Below are 25,395 nucleotides of genomic sequence, written 5' to 3'. Positions count from 1 at the left end.
CCTCAAAGGCAAGCAATAGTTGCTAAAACTTTATGCTCTCCTTCAGGGCTGCAACCAAGGATTATTTATATTCTGGAACAGTACAGTTTAGTCTGTGGGAATCTTCAGATGCAAGAAGTCTGATATACGAGTAGCTTGCGTTGACGGTGATAAGCTTTAACTTGCTATGGAGTTGAAGAGCAAATCATATATCTCTGGGTGGCTGTTGCACTTTGTTCCGTAGAGGCGTAACCACATAATGCTTCCTGTTCAAAGTGCATATGTGAGACAATTAAGGAAGGCTGTCACTTTTCCAGCTCAGTTTATTTATCAAAAATATTACTTCTCTTAAAAGAGAGATTGTATATACTTTTTTAAAAGTTCCCGCTGCCTGCTCCAAATCTTTAGTATTTCAAGAGTCAGAGTGCAGTGCCTCTCTTGGCATTCTGCCCTGTTTATAGAGTGGACGAGCTGACATGTCACTTCTGCAAAAGGAATCTCATTCCATTCCTTCTTTAGAAGGAGATTGTTTCAGGCAGTTCACAGGATGGAGATCCTGGTCTTTTCAACTGACATTTTAAGTGCTGAGTAGTTCCTTGTCTCTGTGGCAGTACATGCTTGAAATCTTTAGTCCTTAAGGATAGTTGGTTTGTGTAGAATAAAGACCAGTGTGATACTGTGCTGCCTTTGTTTGTTTTGGTTTTACCAAGTGGTTATTACTTGACTGATCAAATAATACTAAATTTTGTTGACATTAGCATTGGATGCTATTTTAGAAGAACTGAAGGCTTAAGGCTTAGTTGTCCTGTACGCACTGGTGCTTGGTAGAGCCCTAAGTTACAGTAGCGCAGCAGCTCAGGGAAAGAAAGAATTTTTTCTTGGGAGTTTAGTACATTACATGTTTCAAAACCTTCACTTTATCAAACTCTTTATGGCATGTAGGGTTGTGACTGTACGTCACTGCTGCTTCAAGGCGTTTCCCAATGTCAGACTACAGTGGTAGCCAGAAGTTATCAGAAAGAAGTTAAGAAGTTAAAAGAAATATAGATAAATCAGCCTGAGGATTTTTTTTTTTTAATTGCTCTAAAAGTGGAAAGAATTTGAGCTGTGACACTGGTCACAATTAGTAATAGAATCACAATTTATACTGAGTGCTACAGATGGGTGTAGTACTTGTAAATAGTGCACTCCAGTCTGCTGTAGTCTGTTTTATCTTGAGCAGGTGGGTGCCATAACTATTACTAAATTTGCTTTTTTCCCCAAGTCACCCTGCTTTCTCTTACTATGTCTGGCAGGGAGCATAAAGTGGAGAAGAAAACCCACAAAAATCCCATGCATAACATGGATTGCACTTGCCAACTGTCCTGATTTGACTGTGCCTCTAGAAGTTACTCAAGGGGAAAAGCAGGACGAAAGAGTATGGATATGTTCCTCTTTGAGGCCTCTGGGGACTGCTGAGAACCAGACAAGCACTGCGTCTTTTCCTGTGCCAGATGCTCTCTCCTATTTTGATTTTTTTTTTAATTTTTTTTTTTTTTTATTTTTACCTTGTCAGCTCTGCTATAGCCTCTGTATTTATACAGCTCAGGAAAATGCTTATCATGTTGTGGCAGGTAATAATCTAAGAAAGAGCCGTGTAGTGCTGGAAAGGCAAGAATAGAACATATAAGAAGAGATGAATAGGAACAAGAAGTCTGCCAAGGAAGTCGTCTGCATTCATCTGTGTTCGATCTGGATAGTGTTGAAGAACTACACTGTCACTAACTTGCACCAAAAGGCAAAGTATGAGTTAGTACAGATGCTATTTTAAATAAGATGACCTGGGCAGAAATCAAAAGTTAATTAAAGTGGAAAATACCAGTTTTGTAATTTTATTTTTTTTTTCTGGCCTATTCTGGTTGTGCAAGTGTGGAGATTTTAGTACCAACCTGAAAACTGTCTGTTCTGAATTGTGTAACATTAGAAGCCAAAGTATGATAGCATTATATTTAGTAAATTTTACTTAAAAACCAAAACAACCAAACCACTAATCAATGAGGCGGCTGTGATTCTTTCCTTCTTTTAACAACAACTAAGCAAAATTCCACAAAACGTAAAGCAGAAATTTGGCCAGAAAAAGTGTAAACTTCTAGGAGTTGGGGTTCTTTGGACCCTTGTCCACACAAAAAGCTAATTTCATAAATATTAATAGCTATCTGGAAAATACATGCAGTCTATCTAGAAGTAGTAGAGATTCAAGTAGCAAACTGCTGTCTGTGCTGAGCATTTCCCCCAATTTTGTTTTTAATTCAAAAGATCATGTAGACCTTAGTGATAGTTTACACTGCAGTCATTTACCGTTTGTTTAGAATTCAAGGCAAAGTTGCAGCCTGTGTTGGTGTGTTGGCAGACCAGTGCCATTGAGAGACAGCATGCCTCTGTATTTATAACAGGTTTAATCCATTAACTTTTAAAACTTTGATTTGGATTGGTTGTTCATTGAAGGTCATATTTGATCAAAACCTTTTTTCATGCAATTCTGAAGATACTGCCTTTTTTCCCCCTAGAGATTGCTTTTAAAGCAGCTGAAGAAGCTTTTTTATTTGCCCAGCTTATTAGAATTTAGATTAATTAAGTTTGTAATCAGATTTCAAGCATCGTGTTCCAGGCCAGGGATTTCTCTTAGTTTGTTTCAAACGTCACTCCCGGGGTAAATTCTGCTAAACTGCATTTTCATGCTTTGCTGAGAAATGATTGCAGGTTTTGATTTCCATTACAGAATCATTAATATTGTTAATGAGAGTTCTCATGGATAAGCACGCTTAAGGAGGATCATCCCTGGGAATTGGGGGTATTATAGTTTGAGCATTTGTTAATTAGATAGAATTGGCATATGTAAGACTGTCAGATTTGAGGTGGATTTATATGTTTATTTTTGTTTTAAGAGTGACTTTGGTTGAAGTGACTTGGGTTGTGGGATTTAAATTGGAAGTAACGTTCTTGTTGAGAGTCAGGTTAACGTTCTGATTTTTCCTCAGTTGCTGTATTCATAAACCAGCCTGTTCCTCTGTATTGAATTCTGTCCAAATTCTATTCTATAGTATTCACTTAGGACTTTTGCCTTCTTTTAATGAAATTGATAGAAAAGTCCTATTGCATCAAGCGGGAAAAACATCTAGTCTAAAATTTCAGACATATGAATATTGTAAAATCAGCTCTGATGTCCTCTTGCAGATGACTGAGAAACATTTCATCAGAGCTCTTTTGTACTTCCCTCTGGTGGTTAGTGACTGAATATGAATTTCTTTGTATCCTGACCACCTGAAAGGCTTCAAGATTGCATATCCAGCCAAGTGAAAAATGTTTTTGGAATCCTCGCTTCACTGTATTCTGTTGAACAATAATATTTACAAGTCTTTGGGATTACCATACATGCTGAAGATTCTTTAGTGGTTCTCTGTGGAAGATTTCTCTATTTGTCTTGCTACATAAAAAGCAAATGGTTTGTAAAAGTTAAAATTGCAAAATTGCCTCAGTGTAGAGAATGGATGGGAAATTCGCTGATTAAAGATTTTTCTGTGAATGGGAGAAGGGTTAGAGCAGAGATGGAGCTTTTACAGCGTTGAATATATAATAGAAGCACTTAAGCTGTACTCCCTAAATATGCTTTGCACCACTTGAGGAAAAAAGTGAAAATACTTTCTATGAGCCAAAATACGCTGTTAAAACTGATGATACTGATCAACATCTTACTGATGCTTAATGGATCTAGCTGATTGCGAGATTAAAACAAATTAACTCTTACCTAGATTGTTTTATAACTTCTCTTTGATGTATGAGTTCCCATTGTTGTTGTTTGTTTTCCCTATGCTGTCTTGAGAACCACTAGAACTAGAAGCCAGTGAATTTATGAACTCACGGAGTGCTTTCAGACGGCATACAGTATTATGTGGCCCTAACATGTAAAATAGGCCACTATAGTCAATGTTTGCAAAAGCAGAAAGTTGGCACACCAACCAATGATACTTTAAGGACTGGTTCTAGACCTGTGATTTGTTAGGAGAACTATCGTTATCTTTAAAAAAAAAAAAAAAGTCATCTTAGTTGAATTCTTTGGGTTTGTGTGTTTTAGAAGGTATAGTAGACTACTGAAGTTTACATGCATTTGTATTCATTATTGTTGCATAGAAATTAAAGATGAAGCTATTAGTGTTCTCATAGGCAAAATCAGAAAAGATTTAATATTCAACTTGCAGAAGCAGAAGCAATTTCAGCTAGCGTAATGAGAAAAGTATGGTGTTGTGCAGTTAGTGATGTAGGGTCAGATTGTACAGTAACGTCAAAAAGGGGAGAAAAAACAAGTACTCCATTTACTTGTGTGCATTTTGTGTTGATTGTGTTTTGTGCTAATGCAGAACCAGAAGAAATTCAGGTTTTGGTAGTCAGAGCTTTACCTCTGCCCCCAGGCATGTGTACCGGATCAGTATCTGTTCCATTTTATTGCTGGGTGGAAACTGGAAGAAAGCTGAATCATATCGATTAGATTAGTCCATCCCTTCCCTCACCGTCCCTGCAGCTTTGATGAAGAAGAACTAGGTGTGGTGGCCTCTCTTCTACCTTGCCTTAACGTGCAAGGGGTGAAGGGTAATTTTTGCTCCCTGTCTTCCTCTCCCTTTTTGCATGGCTTTTATATTGGAGGAATGTTATTTTGAGCCTTCATTTTTAATATTGTCAAAGTAATCCACTTATGTGGGATGCCCATCTCTAATAAGTTTTCCAACTTGCATACATACCTGTCTATTCTACCTACTTTAAACTGTCAGTGGGGTACATAGGTTTTTTTTAAGTACCCTTTATGCCTCTAGGAAACGTTCATTCAGGAATTGATCTGTTGATTAGTGTTAAACAGTTAAGTAGACATTTTTGCATATCTGACTGATCATAAAATTGTTTTCCTAGATGCTTCCAATTTCGGTTCGTAATTATAAACAGCACATACAGAAGAAATGTTCACCCTACAATTCAGGATCGGTTGGGTGAGAAACATGAGAAAAATGAAAAAATAATTTTAGTGAATGAGTTTGCGTGTTACTTTGACTAATGCACACTTAGACTGTGGGTGACCCTGTAGAAAATTGGAGACGTTCTGAAAGCCAGAGCTACCCTGTTGAGTAAACATCTGTGTTACGTGGTGCGGACAGATTACAAGCCTTTTATTGAACTGTTCTGCAAAAGTCAGCGTAAAATATACAGAAATAATGTCATATATGCAGATCTAATTTGAAATTAAAAGCTAACCGAAAAATGAAGTTGCCCATGTGTGCTGTATCATACTGTTAGTCACTACCCCTATAATCTTTTTACACATTTCTTTTTTGATACTGTTGTTACTGGGTTTTTTGTGTGGTACTTTTTTTTTTCCCCTTTGTCCCTTGTGAAGTATGTGATTTCAGAGAAGGGACACTTGAGAACTGATAGTCCACAAAAGCAAAATAGGTTCAGTCTTCGTTTTCCTTGAGGTAGGCTTTGATAACGAAGGTTGTAGAATTTGTAAATACCAGGTGAGCAGATTGCAGGAGGAGAGCTCCATTACCGCAACAGTCTCTTTTTATGTTTCTTTAAAATCAGGCAAGGCTATCTTAAAATTAATCTGCCACTTCTGATGTAGCTACTGTTAAGAAAGCAGGACAGGTGTAAAATGATAACGGTTGCTCAGTTCAGCACATAAGCCTGCCCACATTGTTCCGCATGGATTGCGGGCAACAGGGCAGCATTGCTGGAAGCCTTGTAGGGAATTGCTACAGCCTAGTCTTGTGTTTGGTTGGACAAGAAGGTTTTGCAAAATTTTCCAAGGCGTACATGGAGTCTACCCAGACTTAAGATGAAGTGCTTGTGTGCCACATCCAGCATTTAGGTTTAGAAGTGAGACCGCAGTAATTAAAAAATTTATTTACTCCCAAGCAAGTCTCCTGGCTGAAGTAGGTGCGAAAGGTGTAGTGTGAGTGAGTTACAAAATTAGAATCCAGGTAACTGGGTGCTCAAGGCTTCATGTCCATTTTTAAGAGCAAATTTATATACATTAATAATCAGAAACTGTGCAGGTAACCACAGCAGAAATCCAGTGACTACACAGGATTATTAGTTTTTTAAATAATAAAACTGCCATCAAACAAAATATAAATACTGATATGAAGAGCCTAGAAATGTAAAATGCCAATATCCTTAAAATTAACACCTTGGCTTGGTTTTTGATGGTGTTCCTCAGCAAAAAAAGAAAGAGGAAATTATAAAGCCACCAGTTTGCTTTCAAGAAAACTTTTATGGACTGTATGTAGTGCATGTATATTTTCGAATTGCAGTGCCCCTCCTTTTTATCCCAGTTCTGAAGCCGTTGACGCTATATATAACCAATTTCCACACTGACATCTGGTGGTAGTTCTGAAATGCTGTGCTGCTTGAAATGCTATATATGGGTATTTTGCAGGTCTAAGCATTAGAAGTTATCTTACTGACATCTTAAAATTTCAGATGGTCATCATCAGACCTTTATGCAGCTTCCCACAAGGCAAAGAAAGTAATGAATAAATGAGTAATTCCTCAATATTTATGTCATTTTGCTCAGCTGGTATAATGCATTAAAAAAAAAAAGTGTCTGGAATGTGTGAAGAAAATGATACTTGAGTTAATTCTTTTCCTGTAGAACTCTTGTAGAAGCACAGTCGCATGGTTTTGTCGAGGTCCTGTTTTACTGATGGTGTATATATCGATGGTGTGTGGAGTGCTCAAGAGAAAGGTCACATCACGCATCGTCACATTATGTGGCTGAGTCCAGGGTCCAACACCGGCTGTCGTGGTGATAGGTTGACTCATCCAGCTCCAATCCCGATCAGGCTTGGTGTGTCTCAGTGGAACAAACAGTAAGAGCCATGACAAAGCCCTTCAAGAGTTCCACAGAAATGGGTGCAAGGCCTTGCTCTGTCCCTCACCCTGACATGTGTCAGGTTCATTTTAAGTTCTCTTCAGCCGATATTTCAAATCAGACAACCTGTAAGAGCGACTGGATCAGGAAAAGGAAAATACAAAGTTTTATTGTGCCATGGCTCTGTGAATCTGTTTAGTATTCCCCATCATATAGGTTACACCATGTCACGTACCCTTTTCACGTGTGCATATTGTGACTGTATCTGTAGAGTAAGCTGCTTATAAAAATAGATCCATATTTCCTTCACAGTGGATAAAAACTTGAGTCCTCATTTTAGTTTTGGCTCAGACAAGCTCCTGTAGACTCAGCAGACAGATTTTTATTAAGTTTGTGAATTGTGTAGCTGTTCCTTAAATGGTAATTCATTTTATGTGTGTAAAATTGAGCTGAGTGCTGCTTTCCATTGCCAGAGTAATGGCAGCCATTGGTTGGTCCTAATGCTCCAAAGGTTAGGTTCAGGTATAACTCTTGTTTTCTTTTCTGTGAAATTTCTGTGTGAACCCAAATAAGCACTTTAAGAAAATTCAGTTAAATAATTCATTTGGGCACACAGATAAGAACGTTTCACATTTAAGTAGCTACTCATTAATATGAATAATCGTAAACAGTTCAAGCATTTGGCATCTAAATCAGATAGTTTAATATGGTATAAAATTCACTATAATCCGTGATGAGTATAGAGGGTCATTCAAGTCCCAAAAGATTGTGAATTACTCATTATATTTAATCTTTTAGGCAAAATAGCTTTTATGAATAGTGCTAATTGATCTGATAAATCTCAAGGGATGTTGGAAAGGAAATTAAGTAATATATTGTTTTAATTTCTGTCATGCATAATTGCTGAAAACTATTGAAGTAATTTTATTTTTTGTGGCTTCAGGTTAGCGTCAATACATTTGTGTATATTAACACATATTGGAAAATCAATGTCAGTTATTTTGAACTTGTATTCATTTTTATTTATTCATTTATTTAAGCTTGTTGCTTACTGTAACTTTACACACTTCTGTGTATTTACTGACCGTTTTCTATTTATCTTTCTTCCTATTAAACAGGTATTATTGAGACTGCAGATCACCTGGATCGTGAGACTACTTCACATTACTGGTTGACTGTTTATGCAACAGACCAAGGCGTTGTGCCTTTATCATCTTTCATTGAAATCTACATAGAAGTTGGGGATGTTAATGATAATGCTCCTCAGACCACAGAACCAGTTTATTACCCAGAGGTCATGGAAAACTCGCCTAAAGATGTGTCCGTCATTCAGATTGAGGCATTTGATCCAGATTCTAGCTCAAGTGAAAAATTAACCTACAAGATTACAAGTGGAAATCCCCAGGGATTCTTTTCAATAAACAGCAAAACTGGTAAGTACAATACAGTCTTTTCTTTTTTTTTTTTTGAATGAATGAATCAACATATTTGTGTAAATACATAAACCAGCCAAAATCAAGGTCTTTGGTTTAACATTATAACCGTGCTTTCACAATAGTTGGAGTTAACCTGGTATCTTGGGCTGTGTCAATATTAGCAAGTTATACAAACAAGTAGAAGAGGATTTGAGAGTGAAGGAGTTGGTTCAAAGTACTTGACAACCACATCATGTGTGTTTTGGGAAGGTTTACTTCAGAGTAGCTCCACTCTAGACTGGTCAACACCCATTTGCTTTTTTGCTTTTGTAGTGCAGTAAATATACTCTTGGAATACCTATTTTAGCTTAGTTTCATCTGAACTGTTTTTAGCAGACTCAGTCTTCCAATTTTCGCACATAGGTTTTTTTGTCAGGCTTTCCCCCCCTGCAGGTAGCGTTAGTCTAAGCAATGCAAGCCATTTATTAATTGCAAACTCGCTTGTCCCACAGTCAGAAGGGACTATCTTTGTAAGTAACCATTGCTGTTGTAAGAGATACAAAATCTAGGAGATAATTTGCAGGTGTGGTTGTTACGTAAAGGAAAGAAAGAGTCGGAGTTCGGTGCTTGTTTGGAAAGCTTCAGAAAAAACATATTGAGGTTTTAATAGGAAAGTAAAAATACAAGAAACAAGTGACCTTTTAGTAACTGTGAGTTACAGATGCTGAAATGTGCGTAGGGCAGAGAGACAGGAAACAAACAAAATAAAACATTTTAACTGAAGCTACACAGCAATTCTGAAAATGATGTAAAGGTTGCCTACCATCCCTTGCTTCTGAATGAACGTAGAGAAAATAGTACGTATGATGGATGTTTTTTCCACAGATCTTTGATAATGGTAAAGAAGGTTTTGTTTTTCAATTAAATAATATTTTGCTGGGTTGGGCGCATCTTAGCTTTTTGTATGTTGCATTTAGGTAATATTTCACAGTAGAAATTACAGGAGATCCTTCTGATTCACTCAGCCAAAGATTTGTTCTCAGAATCCAGAGCTTTCTAGACTAGAAGTGCTGTAGAAGTGTAGAGAGTGACATTAATCTGTAACAAACCTAGTAAGTAGAAGGGAGCAATAGAAGCCTAATTTATTTAGCTCTGGAAGCCTTAATCATTTAGTTCTTGCTCATTCATGGAGGGAATTTCAGGGGATTTAAAGGAGCAAAAACAGGGTGAAAATATGCTTTGAAGGCTGGGTTGACACTATGGCCTTCATTCTGTTTCATAGTTGTTTCAGCTCAGGGTATGAAACGCTTGCGTGCTGTATCAGCTGTAATTGCTGTGTCAGCAAAGCTCTGAGTGCAAACACAGGTATGTTACTTGGTTGTTTCTGACAATAGCTTCTTTGTCAGCATGTGCTGCATCTGTTTGTGAAGACATTGCCAAGGGGGACATATGAAATAGCTGTAGCAACAGATGATCTTTTAGCATAGTTAAAGCCTGTATCTAAATACTGTATTTACAGAAGCATTGGTTTTAGAACAAAGGCAGCCTAAGAAATAAAACAAGAAAAATTCAACCCCGAAGTCTTCTAAAGTGAATGCAGAAACTCTGTGTGTGTGCTTTATTTGTTTGTCTTTGTCAGCTTACACATGATGCAAAAGCAAAAAATTCCCCTCATCTGTCTACTTCCTTACCCTTTCTGTTTTTGTAAAGTACTGCTTGCTTGCTACTTTGATACTCTTGTCATCTCAATCAGTGATATTGATAAAACTGGGAATAAAATTGCCTGTGAGTTGGGTGGAAAGCACTAAATGACTGCAGTGCTCAAATTGCAAGTGAACATAAACTCTACCTATATTCATTTACTCTTTACTGTTTAATTGGCCAATTATTTTTGGTTACTGTTTCTTTATTTTTTTCTGTAGCTCATTTTCTCTTCCTCTTTCTTCTGGTCCTTTCCTATTCCTTTCTGTCTTCTGTATCATTATGCAGCATTTTACAAACTTTGATTTTTAAAAAAGACACTTGCATGACACCTTACCTAAGTTTTGAGACAAAGAAACATCTTTATTCCTATTTAACGGATAGAAAAATTAGGGCAGCAGGAGATTGTGACTTGTCTTCAGACAGAGTTTGTAGTTTTCCACACCAGTAGCTTACTGCTGATCTCATTTATGTTAGAAAGGGAGCTTGAGGGAGCTCAACACACTAGATAGTGAAGTGATAAGGAACACTTAATAGAAAGCTAATAAAGATTTTCTGTCAAGAGAGTTTCTTACTTGCCTTTATTGTAGCGTGCATACTGTAGAAGCAAGCGGTGCGGTCCAGAGTCTTTCTCAGCTCTGTGTTAAAGGGAAGAAAATCCCAACAAAACCAAACGCAAATTATTATTCAGTTATATTTCAGAATACAAGCACTGCAAAGAGTCTCCCTCTGATTTACATTTAGCAGGATAATTTTTTTTTATTTTTTTTAAGAAATATAGTTAAAATTACAGGGATAGGTAAATTCATTGATGTCTATTACTGTTAAAATTGTAATGCTGCTAGATAGACATAGTAAACATAGAGAGGAGGGGAAGAGAAGAGGTGGGCAGAGGTGAAGGGAAACATCTTTGGTTGGTTTCTGGTGTGTTCCCAGAGTGCACTCATATAGGTTCAATGAATATTAAACAGCTAGCTCATGTATGTTGTCTTCCTGTTATATAGTATACGGGATTTCATGCGATCTAATCGTGTGTCTTGTTTTTCCTGTACGTGTTTGGTTTGAAACTCAGTCTTCAGTAGCCCCTAACATAGTGATGAGTTTTGACTGAGGTTATCAGGATCGTAACTTCCCAAGTCTCTCTTCCGTACACTAGAAATCAAATCACCATCCCTGGAGATACTCATGTAGACGTAGGGCTGAGGGACACAGTTTAGTGGTGGATTTGGTAGTGTTAGGTTAACGGTTGGACGTGATCATCGTAAAGGTCTCTTCCAGCCAAAACAATTCTATGATTCCATGAAATATATTTAACTTCAATACGTCTTATTTAGGGTGAAAGTGCTTTCACTAGGATGTTAAGGAGTTGAAAAATCACTTTAAAAGACACTAGTTATTGTTGTAGTTATAACACAGTGTGCTTTATCTCCCTCAATTAATTAAAATAGGACTTGGCTGAAGAGTACATTTGACTAGAATTAGTGAGAGCAAATCCTGTCTTGTTTGCCTGTGCAGGTGTGTTACCCTTGTTGGACTTTGTGAGGCTATGGCACTGTAAGGTATTTGTCAAAGAAGAGAAACTTTCACAGGGCCCCGGGTTTCCCTTCCAGCCAAAGGGGAGATAGGGCTGGAATATGAATCGAGTCTTTAACTGTATCCCGTTAGAACATTGAAAGTGACAGAGTAAGACAGTTAAGCCTGTGTGACACTGTTACTTCGGACCACTGCGCAGCCCCGAAGGCAAATTGAGGACTGTAATGGCATTCAGTCTGAGGCAAGGAAAGGCTAGAGTTTGGATTCTTAAAATAGGTGGTGAGTGCTAAAAATATGTTCCAGTTGATACTATGTTATTGTCTTCTCTTCAGGTCAGGGATCCATCTTTTTCTGGCTCTTTATAGAATTTAACACTACGGTATTGTGGTCCATGGCTACAACTCCCACACATAACAGTAACAGATTGTAAATAGCAATAACCTGTATGTAACCTATGTCAAGTAAAATACTGCTTTCTGTTCTCTCTAAGTAGCTAATTCATTTCTAGAATTTTATAAGCTCCGCACTAAGATGTCTATGTGCAATAATCCTGAGTTTTTAGATGGTGAGACTTACTGACATGGACCCATGTAGGATATAGTTCATCTTTCACAGGAAGAAGAGGTTTCTTTTCAAGACAAGAACTATTGATTGACTGATTGCTACTAGCTGAAATACGCTGCTTACAGTGATCAGTTTCTGAGTATCCTCTTCAGTAAATCTTCATTGGCATTTTAAAACTTCTTACTTACTTAAAATAATTATAAAATAACTTAGTTAAAGAAACGTTGCTAAGTTTTCCTTTGCATGCAGAAATGCTTTTTCACTTTTTGGAGCAGGATATACAACACAGTATATCACAGGACATTTTGTAATCTTTTCAGATATACCTGGCTTTTCATTAAAGCAAATGGAATATAATTTTCCTTAGTTTTGCAGTTTCCATATAATGAAAAAAAGCTGCTGTACATGTGAGCTGGCCAGGTGGAATAAAAATAGTTATCATAATATTATTTGGGGGAAAAAAATAGAGCAAGGACTAATTCCACAACTTTCATGCTCAACCTGAACACAACTGTAGACAAATATATAAGTTATGGTAACTAATTTATATCTGCTTAACTTCTTGCAAAATAGCTTCTAATTAATACAGAAGTAATTGACAAAAACGAAGGAGTTCCAAGGCACTTTAATACATTTAGATGGAAGGAGTTAGAGTTGGTAGAATTTGATAGCTATTCAGAACACACGTCCTGGGACTGTATGGTTAATCTCACCACTTAACCCTGGAGCTGTTGCACTGAGGATCAGAAAAGATTTGCGCTTTTAGCAACACTCACGTAAAGCAAAGGATTATAGAAGAGTAAACAAGTTCTGGGTTTTGTGCTTTGGAGCTCACTATGTACAATGTTTTTTTGGGTACGTATAACAGAAAGTAGTTTAGTAGTTGTTCGCTGTTTATTGTGGGTGTGGTTTATCTGCTTGTGAGCTGTTCATTTTGTAATTACCTTGTAACAAGGCCAAAGACTTTGAAACTTAAGTATCAAAGTATTCTTCATTGCCAGTTTTCATATTTCATTGGATGCATTTGGATACATTTTGTATTGTACTTGCTTGAATTTGTATTTGCTTGAGAAAGCAACAAATGGACAAAAATGGATGTTTTGAGGAACGAGTAATGAGCTGTTTCACTTAAAAGTTAGTGATTCAACTCCAGTCTAGTAAATCTTTTCAGCCCTGCAGCATTTCACTGATGTAAACTCTTGGTTGTATTTACCAAATAAAATTGAATATTGTATAGCTTCAATTAAATTACTGAATATTTTTTATTTTTACATAGTCATATTGAGTGGACAAATTTCTATTTTTTTTTTCCACCTTTGATTCTTTTGTATTATAAGATATTAATTTGCTTTATTGCTGTTGAGGATGAATGTTGGAAGCATGACAGTAGATAGCAGGATTGCAGTAATTTTTAGAGAAAGTAGAAGAGGTACTTAGTATGACATCTACTAACAATAGCTGATAATACCATTGTATATTAGAAGAAAGGTATTCAGCTTTAATGGATCAACCATAATGGCTCAACAAGTCATATGTAAAACATGGATGTTGAAGAGCTAAGGAGAATATCTTTAATTGCTGCAGAACTAGAGCCATTAGACTGAACTCACTAAACAAAAGCAGCTCACTGAATTCCCCTAGGCACTGTATCTGTTTCCATATGCATGGAATAGTTTTGCCATGCCACGAGTTTAAAATATGGCTACTACTCAGTGATACAGCCTTTGTATAATTAATATCTCAAAGATTGCTGAATTAAGGTGCCTGAAATAAGCTTGTAGTACTTCCTTGTAAGTGGCAGTATACGCATTAGAATGGTAAAAACTGCATTTGCATAGCGAAAGGAGTTCCAGTTCTCCTTGGTATTACTAAGCAAGAAACTGGAATCCTAACCAGGTGTCCGTATAGGGTGAGGGAAGACGCTTGTGGTTTTTTGGGGATTAACTTGCCCGTGTATTCAGGCCAGAAATAATTTCTGATCTTTTTGCCAAATTGGTATGCTTATTTCTGCTCCCCCAGGATTTCTTTTCCATTTATTGTACCGACGAGCTTTGGCTTGGGGAAAGACTCAGGGTTGGGTAGCAAATAACACCTTCTCTGGAAGCCATGCCTTACTTCAGAAATTTAAAAGAATAATAGCAAATGAGGAGGGGAGTTACTCAACATTGCTCCATGTAACAGTTTTGAGTCAGATTTGCAGAAAAGCTGAGAGCAAAAGTATAGCTTTGCATGCCTTTAATGCAACTGATTGAAATCAATGCATACCTCCCAAAACTAGACTTGGGTTCATAACCTGGGCAGGAGAATGACAAAAAATAATATTGAGTGTTAATTTCCCCATATTTCAGTTTTGCAGGTATAAAATAGGAATAATTGCACAGCCTAATTGTTCAAGAGTGTTGTGAAGATATATTCATTCATATTTATGAAGCACTTGGGTATTATCATGAGAATGCCACAGACATTCCTTTGAGAAAATTAGTAATCCTGTGGTGTAGGAGTTGGGCCATTAAGATAAGGCCTTTCTTACATAGGGAATTCCAGCAGAAGCATTGAGTAATTACCCATTTCAGAACATACTGTGTTCTGTGCTCCCAAGGAGGCCTGTGTCTGTGCGCCTTAGTGCACACACGCAAGACAGTCAGGATGATATGGCAGTCTTGGCTCGGGAATTTCCTCGTTTGAGTGACTAAATCTGAAGATAAGTGTTTGTCTAGGATTGAATATTATTTGACATAACTTTTGCTCTTATTTTCTTTTTCATTTTCTATGCTCTTTTTTACTATCTCAAGTTTTTGAAAGTACTTACACTAAATTGATCCTGTGGCAATTTAGGATTGTGGCAGGTCTTTTTTCATAAACTATACCACACCTCAAACCATGCATTATGAAGTTAACATCAACCTTCAAATTAAGTGCTAATTTAAAGATATTTTTATATATGCAATCCCAAAATAGAATGCTATTTTAATATAAAAAAGTTTGTTCTATCAAACAGTGTGATAAAAATTTCGGTAACACCGAGTCTGTGGCTCTTGCTGTCTGTTAGTCTCTAGTAATCATGAGAACTTTGTGAAGTTATAAAACGCTAATAGCTCATGGGCAAATCATCTACCTCATATGATTTTATCACTTCGCACTGTTTGTAACCTTTAAAGCAGTATTTTCTTGTATGCGTGTGTCTGATTTGGAGACTGAGTGAAGTGAAATAGGAAACGGGTACAGCTGCAAACAACTTCCATGGGTTTCCGATAACACTGGGGAATTACTTAGTGAGGAAATGAAGGGCCAGTGACCGCACAGTAGTATTGCTTTATTTTAACAAAGGAAATCTTTGTTGTTTAACTACTTGTGGGTTTTAATCCCATTTGACCTAATATTTTAGAACTGGAATAAAACCAGTATTACTACATTGCACACTAATATGATTTAAAGTTAAATAAAAACCCAAACGCTGAAATTGTTCTTGTTACTTCTGTAGCTGGCAAACAGTACCAGGCTCAGTTATTGTTCATTCATGTCACATAGCTCAAAGCGTACGTAGCAGCCTCCACGTGTCCAACTGTTCACTTGTCACATGCAGAGAAAATAATGTATTTGATTACAGTTTCTTTAGAACAGATTTTTTTTTTTCTTTACCTTTACTGAAAATGTGATCAGAATTAACCCGAATGTTTGGTAAACTCCTGCAACTAGAGAGGTTTACGTGAGTAGACAAAAGTTTGTATAGACGTACATTTGGAAAGAGAGTTTAATTCTGGAAAAAAGCTACTTTTCTTTTCCTTTTTAAATATTGTTTAAAGCATTTCAAGTACTATTAGACTAGTAGTTTTCAACTTGGTTTTTTTTTTGGAATGGGGAAAACAAGTTCATATCTGTGAAATGTCTAACAACATCTTCACATCCACTCACTCTACAATATTTAGGGATTTAGCACTTGACAAGATTAAAATTTTGTTATTCTATAGGCAGCTATTTCAAAAATTATTTGCAAGCATTTATGTAGAGATCACTTCCTTTATATTTTAGGTGGTGGTGTTGGGGCTTTTTTATTTATTTCATTTATTCTCTTACATCTCTTTGGAAAAGAGAAATGTAGGAGCTGGAAAAATAAATGGGAAGCACAGCAGTCCCTCTCTTCTCCTTTTTTTGTCCCTGGAACTACATAAAAACTTAAGGTTGCACTCTGCATGATCTATGTTGTAAAGCAGGACTTCAAAAGAAAGCAAGGTTTTCTTTTAATTTTTCCATATTCTGATGCAGAAATGGTGATGGAGACAGACTCCCTCTATATCGTCTGTTACTTTGAGTTGGAATATATAATGTGCAAAACCATAATTCTAGCCAGGGAAGAGATGGTGATAGATACTGTTGTGAGCCACATGCATAGTACCACCTTCACACAGTATAATGGCTTTCAAAGATACCAGTCTTGCCTTCGTAGGTTCTCTGAGTAGTGTAACTTAATGGAGTTTGTGTATATAACAACACTATAATGTTAGTATTGATTAATTTCCTCTTAAGAGAGGATTAGTGCTCTGATTCACATCTAGCTTGGCTTGATTTTTGAGTGATGAAAATAAAAGATCAATCCCAGCAAAAACATAGTTCTACATGATGTAATATAATTTTTCTATCTGAAAAATTTACAGTGCAGTCACAGGCAAAGGCTAACTACGAGTCAGCTATAAAATTCTTCTTCAGCTTTTCTGAGAGCTGAGACAAGACCTTTGGCAGCAGTTTATGTGATCATCTGTCATGACTGTTGCTTGAAGGTCTTTACATATGGTTCGGTTAGAAAAGCAGTTCCCTTTCAATCAGTAGATAAAAGACTGCAGTGCATTCCAGACTTGTTCTAGTAGTATTCTGTCCTGTAAATAATGTAGGAAATAACATGCAATTAAAACAAAAGAAGAGAAGAGGAGGGGAAAAAAAAGAGGCAGCAGCATTGTATAAATCTTCAAATTCTCACTTAGAAATGAATGTTTTAGGGTTTAAATGTTTAGGGGGTTAGGGGATTTCAAAAAAAGAAACCATCCTTAACATCAAAGGAGAGAAGATAGTAAGGACAATTTTATCTAACAGAGTTGTTATACTGTTGTCTCAACTTTTCCTTTCATATGAAAGATTTGAATGAGTACTTGAAGAAAATTGCTTAAGGCTGCCCAGAACCCAGAAATACCTCAAAGTGCTAGTCTGTACCTTGTTTATCCATGTGCAGAGAACACTGGAATAAGGGAGTTCTTAAAAAAAAAAAGTGTGGGGGGCACGGGGGTGCAATTATTTTTATTCATAGTGTTAGATCATATGGTGTTTTTTCTGGCATGCTACTCCTAGTTCCTGCCTCATTTCCTTCAAGATAAAAATTTTTACATCATCCAGTGACAGTGCTCTGATAAATGTTGAAAAGGCCTCTGCTGAATCACACTTTTAGTTCATCTTTTTCAAGTCTTTCAAAAACTTGCCCTATTTCAACAATAGAAATATAGTTCTGTTTGTTGGCTTTTTTAAGGAGGCACATTCTTGAACCTGTCTCCAGTTTTAAATTTAGAAGACTGTATTTTCAATTTGGATGGCCAGTTCTGAAGTTGACAAAGCAAGACCAACCGTCTGTTGCAACTTACGAACTTTCTTAAGGAAATCCTCATGGTTTGAATTAATAAAAACCAAATAGTGAAATAAATAAACCATACACACACACACACACACAAATCCAGTGATGAACATTTGGAACAGGAATTTCCCCTTTCTGTAAGCCAATCTTCAAAATTTGGAGTGACTGGATTTTGTCCATAACGGTCAGTTAGCTAGTTTCATATCCATTCTCTACAAATTAGTCAAATATTATTTTTCGTATTTTCATATTTTAAAATGTAATGTTAGTTAAATAAAACATTGTGACTTTCTCAGATGAGTTTGTCTTTCATGAACTGGTAATTTTATCTAGATTAAAATAAACATTTTTAACATGAAGATGAATTTTGTGTGGCTGCTTACTCCCCTGTTTTGTTCTGGGGTTTTTGGTGGCATCAATTACTAATCTAGTGTTGGAATGGAACTATGAGCTACATGTAAGCATGAAAGACTTCTGTTTTGTGCTGGGGATATTTTATGACCTGAAGACGTTTAGGTCCAGTGGGTGGTCTCATTTGTCTTTGTGTAGATGAAGTCTTAGATGTGCTAAGATAACTGAGATCAAACCCCTCCCTTTATGGTTTTGTTTCCAAGGTTGTTATAGTAAGAGAGACCACATTTAAAACTAGTACTTCTGTTCAGTTTTCTGGCATCCTGTAGGGTTATTTGGCAACTGTTTTCCCAAAAGACTCTTCCTTATTATATGCTAAATACTAAGAAACTTTAACTAGACATTTTAATTTCTTATTTTGCTGTAATTATCACTGTAGTTTATCAAAAAGTTTTAAACAGCTGTTCTCATACTTTGCAAAAAAAAAAAAAAAAATTCTAGTAGTATCAAACTTTCTACTCTTTCTCCATAATATGTTTTCCTGTTCGTAGGATTTTATTAAATGCCAGAAAGAGTTCTATAATTTCTCAATTTACTTACAGTCATTCTCAGCCAATGCTGTCATTAGTTATATGCTGTAATTGCCACCAAAACAGTTTTGTGACTAACAAATGGTCTTGGTAAAAACAGTTGAGTTGCATAAGAGCAATCCATATGTGTGTTGGAACAGTTTTATGGGAGATTAATCGTGAAATTGTAAAACTTCTGTGACAGAGGAAGTGACCTCAAAACCAATCTCAGTCCTTTAATAATTCTTCTTAAATACTTCTCTCAACTGATCATGATTTTTTTAAAACTTATTGTAGCCAGCACTGAGCTGTTAATAAGCTGAAAAATGGATTTCCTTTGCCCAGGGAAAAATCCCCCAAAGCCAAGTTTGGAAAGGAGTGTGGGGTTTCTTTCTTTGTTTAACCACTGTAAATGCAGTAAGATTATGTCAGGTTTCAGAAGATCTTTCAGGATGATGTGAGATCTTATGGCAATAATTCTGTACTTAATATTGAAGATTATATGTCTCAAAATTAGATAATAAAGGTGAGTGATGAAGATCAGGTTACTTAAAGAGTTAATTACTGAAGGCATCTGAGCTTTGAATTGGTGGGGCTTTAGTATACCAGATGGTGCTGAAGGCAAGAGTATTTTTGCAAGGTAAGCAAAGAGATAACAAAAATTTATAGCGTTCTGTTGATAGTAAGTTCAAAGTTTATTTTACAGGGAATCTGTCATTTACTAGTTGCCTTTCAGTAATCATACTTGGGTTTTGTTTTATTTTCCATTCAAAATTATTTTAACTATTTTTTAATTATTTATTAAGTACCTTTTTATTTTATCTTATACTGCTTATGACTTAGAGTTCTGGGTTTTTTTATCTTTTTATGTATGAGAGGAACAAGCTACTAAAAGAACATGATTGACAATGAAACTGGATGCATCCTAAATGCTCTCAAGTACTCAGAATTCAGGATCGTAGACTTAGGTTTATTTTTCTAGTATAGCTATTTGGGGTGTGTGTGATTATTTATGTATTCCTTTTCATTATTCCTCAGATAGTGTTACTAATAAAAGAATCACTGCAGAAGGAGTTATACCACTGTGTCAGTAAATCTAGACTGAAAATAACGTACTCGTTGACTAATTAAAGTATACAAAACTACACGGTTTACTTCATAAGACACATTTGGGCAGTTTTCTATAATTGTATGGTCACTAAACACCGACTTTATACTTCATTTGAAATTAGTTGAAACTGAAGCTCTACAATGTTTATTGGATTGGATGAGTTAATTGTTTATATGAAGTGGTTTTTCCTCCTTTTACCGTACATTAATGATCTTTGGTGGGTTACTTGTCTTTGCTCCCTGCTTGCAGTCACTAAGATGATTAATGAGACTGATCAGCAAATTCCAGATCTTTGTATCTGGGTGCTGTTAAAATACGTCAGGGAAGTGTCTCTTCACTTCAGATGTGCACCTTGCACTTATACTTTGTAATAGTAGGATTGAGTAGTTAAATTGCCTGGTTACTGATTAACGTGGTAACTGGTGGTATGAAATATCAGCCATAGGATTAAGTAGGTTACTTTTTGACCCTACATACAGTCTGTCTTGGCAACAAGTAGCAAACTCATAAACACTGATATTCCTGTACTTCAATAAATGTCTAATGTGCTGACATGAGGACGCCCCTATGGACTCGGTTACTTATCCCTTATTTGATGCAATCCTGACTTGGGTAGGACTGAGATCTCAATTACTGCTTCCCTTTTCATGGAGTACAATTCAAAGGACAAAACGTTTTATTCAGCTATGATAAATGTGCTAAAGATTATTTTTGTGGATGAAATCCAGAGCATGTGCATCAGTATCTGAACCAGGAATAAGGGAGTGCCTAAAGGGGGGGGGCAAAAAAAAAAATCAACCAGAAAAAAGGTGATCTAATAGGAAAATAGAGTGTGTAATTCTATCATACATTTTAGCACTTTCAGTCTGGAGTTCGCCTAGGTGCCTGTAAACTATGGGAATGTCGTGATGACTTTTGCCTGAAATGCTGCAGATGGAAAATAAAGGGGGAAAGGCACCAAAGCTGTGAAAGAGTGCACTGTGCACTAGTTGAGTGCAGTTATGCTGTACTTAACAGAAAGGGAAGACCAATTTTAGCGGGGTGTACTGCAGTAGGAGTCCCTTTTAATTTTTCTACAACTGTCTGTTTATAGCGTAGTATAACTTTTTTGTTTTTTTAAATACAGTGATCAGAAAGTTCATATATGAAGTGAAAAACTACTCATTTAGCTCCAAAAGTGGATTTAAACTGCTTAGAAAAGTCTCCTAAGCCACCAGGCTGTAAGCCGTGCTAGGCAGAAGTGATCTTTGTTCTACCGAAACAACTGTATAGCAAAAAAAGGTAAAATTCAAGAGGCAGGAGAGAACAAGGCAGCAACAACATGACTCTAGCTAATGGGTAGAGCACTCAGCTGAGAGAGCGGAAAGAGGAACCTAGGCTCTTGATCTCTCTTGAAAAGTGGGATCATTTTTACAGTCTTCGTTAAAAGAACAGAAATGATTGCTTTTAAATCTTTTACTTGAGCAGAAGAGGCATTTGCAACCATTTAATGTGATTGTAAATTATATTGCCAGTTTCTTTTCAGACTATAAGTTTGAAATCATATTTTCAGCTTCTGAAAATTACTGGTGACAATTCTGTTGCTGGTTTTATTGAGAGCTATTAAGGTGCTTAGGACAAGGAAAAGTTTAGGAATGAAAGCAAATCAAATTGCTAAGGACTCTGTAAACCAAAGTTGTTCAGTTCCCTTATGATGTGCTTTTTCCAGTGTGATAGTTGGTTAGGACTATGATTTTGTTTGTTTTTTAATTTAGCAGCCTGCCTTCATGGTGATATAATACAATGGCACACTGTCTAACTTATAATTGTCATCTATACATGAGTGGTAAGACATGGAGTTTATATTTTGTCAGCTGCAAAGCTGAAATCTGTTCTTAAATCCCTCTGCTATTACTTTTCATTGACCTGTTTTTATTAACCCGTTTATTTACTTTGGTTGTGAAGCCTTGTATTGGCTTACATAGAGGACAAGATTTGACTGCAGTCTTGCAAAATAGTGTATCTGAACATCTTTAGAAAGGATATATGGGCCTTTTCTGATGGTTACTGATTGTAAAGTAAGTTAGGTGTGAAGGCAGTTGAAAGAAAGGAGACTGAAAAAAATAGTTGTCTTTCTGTGATAGTGGTGAAACAATAATGGATTATTGCGCTCATCAGTCATTTTGTCCTTCAGAAAGCATTGAGATATTGGAAGCAGTTAAAAACAATGTCATAAGACATCTTCCTGAGAGTGAGACTTGATGCTCACTGTGCTATCAGAGCAGTCTAAGACATGACTAGATCACATGAAGTACTTTCATGAGGAGTAAACTGCCGATTCCAGTGGACCACTTAGTCTATCAGACAAAAGAAGGATCTATTCCTCTGTCTAGAAGGGAAGGCTGTCTTGAATTGGTTATAATGAGGGTGATTAGTAGGAAATCCAGCCTTGAGGTGCAACAGCATCTTTATCACTTGAAGAGACATAATTGGTCTTCGACTTCTAGAATGTATGGTGTAATTAGCCCAGTGCTTTAGGGTTGTGTTATGCAGTAGTCAAACTAGATTATCATTACAGCCACGTGTGAGTTTAAAATCCATACTTACTTCAACTCCTACACTGATGTATATATTAAGATGATGTAAAGAAAATCACAAGGTAATTGTTTTTAACATTCATTAGTAATTTGTTATTTTTGAAGTTGAAGGTGGGGAACAAGAGCTTACATTACTATACATTGTAAGTAAACTTACCTGAAGCTTTGAACTGATTGAGTTTCACTAATGCAGTCCAGAAAACCAATTCTACTGACTGGTTATAACACCAGTCTTCTAGACAAAAATCTCATCATAAAATGTGACCTCCCTTATCACGTTTAATTCCAGTGTCCTGTATCTGCTGAAGTTGGTGATAAAAAATGTTGTCACTGCTTTCCATATTTCCTTAAACCTTCAGTGCCAATGCATTCAAAGATCAGAGAAACTGTATTTCTTCTCATACACTGTAATTCAAATAGTGTTGTACTATATTCAAACCAAGCCTATCAGTTCATATTCTTTGGAGGCACCTAGTAGACTTGGCACCTTCTTTAGTCTTTTGGATCGTGGTGGGCTAGCCCTGGCTAACAGCCAAAGTCCCACCCAGGTCCCGAACCTTCATCAGCTCAACCTGAATGTGTAGTTGGAAAGTCTGTGTGTATCTGAAAACACAAATGCATGCATTTGTTGGTGTGCCTGTAGTAGGGAATGCGTGATCCATATGCAGCAAGATGAAAATTGTAAGCCTTCTTCCTCCCCATTGCACAGACCACTTTTTTGATGCTACTTCTTTCATCGCTGAGATTCTCCATGCTATAAAGGTAGCTAATGGCATGGCATTAATATTAATATCTTCAACGTGGTGCCCACCTAGTGCTCTACGTTTTTTTAAAGAGATTGCCGTTTCAGCATTGAATGGAAGTTGGGATTGATGTGCTGTTTTTCAGATACAGAGGTAAATGTGATGTAACTGCATTGAGATGAAAGCTTATATGGGATAAAATTAATCCCTGCTAATGTCAGCTCCCTTGTGCTATTTTCTTTTCCAAATGTAGCGGGTTTATTTATATTTATGTAATTGAAAGCTGTAGTTGCATTTTTGTCTGTTTGTTTTAATGCTGTTTAAAATAGAAATCTGAAGTAAAATTTATTTGAATACAGTTGTAACTATTTTGATTTTTCAGGACCTCAAATAGATAGCAGATATCCCTCGAATGTAAACTCAAAGGAGGAGGGAAGGGAGAATAATACAGTTGTATGTGTTACCTGGTGTGGGTTTTTTGTTTTATTTGTGTTATGAATGTTTATATTTAGTTTCAGTTCCTTATAGTACCTCTCCAGCTAGTGAGGCAGAACAGCTGTGGTTTATCCAAAGACTCCCTAAATTATTAAGATACTATTATGAAAATTTTTCTGATGAAGTGAGTTTTGAAATATTACTGAATAAAATTCAGTAGAGATACCATTTGCTCATCATTAGCTTAGAAATGTTTGTCATAAACCTACGTTTTCCCAAGGAAACTTGACCCGTCTTGCCATAGTGTACATTGATCCCCAGGTGGAATAATAGTCAGCGATGTGAATTACTGGAGCTCATTGTTCCTGTTGTGGTTGGAGGGGTAGAGGGATGGTAAGAGGAGACAGAAGGAAAACGGGGAAAATACGACTGCAAAACAATGCTCTGGGAGTCATTTTTGCTTCAAAAGTGAATGCGTTGTCACAGTGATCTGTTCCTTAACACATGCTCTCATTTCTCTCACTCAGCAGTGAACAGTTTCTCCCCACCTCATAATCAGGATTTCAAAACTGCTTATGTTACACACTTCTTTAGAGATTGAAATCATCTTTTACTTGTCACTGTGGGGATGTGCTGTATGCAAAGATGTGGTTATTCATTTGTTTGTGTAGAGGGAGGGACACGACAAGGAGATCTCCAGATTTACAGAAGGAGAAGGGAGCTCAATCTAAAAAGTTTGAGAACATCTGTTTTCAGCAGAAGGAGGACAGTGGTGGCTCCTGTTGCAGGGACATGACTTATATTAGGTCCAAAGATTCTCCCTAACCATCTTAATGGGCAGTCAAAAAAGCCACACTGCATAGGAACACTCGACCTTATTATCACAACCTTAATTCAGAAAAGCTCTTCAGCAGCAGATGAAGTCTGTTGTTGCAGCATTAAGCATTTTATAATATACAAAAACTTGGAAAAAATGGAAAAACTTAGTGATTGCCATAATCAAACCTTTTACAGTCTTAAGCTGTAGTGAAACGCTTCACTGAAGCTATATTTTCCCGTAGGAGAGTGGCTAGCAGCAAAGAGTTAAATGAAAAGAATGTCATGCATGTGTATGTGATTCTAAATCCAGAAGTGTTACATTTCCTTTGTTGGCATTAGTTTCTGCTGAATGTACAGGATATATATGGTGAAGACTAAACCCTTCTGTTATTGGTCTGAAGTGTTTTAACAGAAGTGTGGCATGCTTGGTTGAAAAGACTGGAAGTTTTAACAGATGAAAGCATATAAATTTTGATCTTACTGGTTATTTTTCTGCTTACCCATTCGAGTTGTATTGACCAGCTTGATTAACAGAAATTATATCTGGAACTAGACTCTTCAACAAACTAGTATGTAGAGTAGCGGTACATGATAGAATTCTGTCTGGAGTGCTTGCAGCAAAAGTGTATTTTTACTTTTTTTCCCCCGAAGTATTAGTTGGCATTTATTAACGGTGGCTCTAGTCTTAATGGCTCTTGCTGGGGGAAAAGTGGATAGGAAACTGTTGAAAGGTGCCATCTTTCTGTTCTCATGTGTTAGCAATTCTCTACTTCGTGCTGCTGGGAGAGGTGGAATATAATACCATCAGAGGGTGTAGAACTGAATATTGAATATTCAGAGAAATGCAAGCATAATGAGATATTTCTGCTGGAATTACTTCATTCTTCCTGTGCTTTTTGAGATCCTCCCCATCCTCAACCCAGCTATTCAACAGCCAACTCCTTTAGTGGCTATGCTGAAATTTACCCTTTTCCCTTGCAACTGCGGTGAGCCTCGGGAAATTAATGCTTCATGGGAGGGCTCGTGCTGGCTTTCTTGAAGTCACCTACAAGTCCCTTTGCTCGAAGGAAGCAGATGAGGAGTCTGC

General features: G+C 36.7%; 1 protein-coding gene across 3 annotated transcripts in view; it reads left to right on the top strand.

The window, feature by feature from the left end:
* FAT1 (FAT atypical cadherin 1) overlaps nt 1-25,395 on the top strand; it is a 105,163-nt gene that overhangs the window by 22,518 nt on the left and 57,250 nt on the right. For all 3 annotated transcript variants that reach the window (XM_009883906.1, XM_009883905.1, XM_009883904.1), the window contains exon 2: nt 7,996-8,310. In XM_009883906.1, coding sequence (XP_009882208.1) covers nt 7,996-8,310 — 315 coding nt within the window. The remainder of the gene's footprint in view (nt 1-7,995; nt 8,311-25,395) is intronic.

This window comes from Charadrius vociferus, unplaced genomic scaffold, assembly GCF_000708025.1.
Source record: "Charadrius vociferus isolate BGI_N301 unplaced genomic scaffold, ASM70802v2 scaffold514, whole genome shotgun sequence".
In the NCBI taxonomy this organism is placed as follows: Eukaryota; Metazoa; Chordata; class Aves; order Charadriiformes; family Charadriidae; genus Charadrius; species Charadrius vociferus.
Note: the sequence above shows the minus strand (reverse complement) of the source record. Positions and strands in the feature narration are given on the sequence as shown.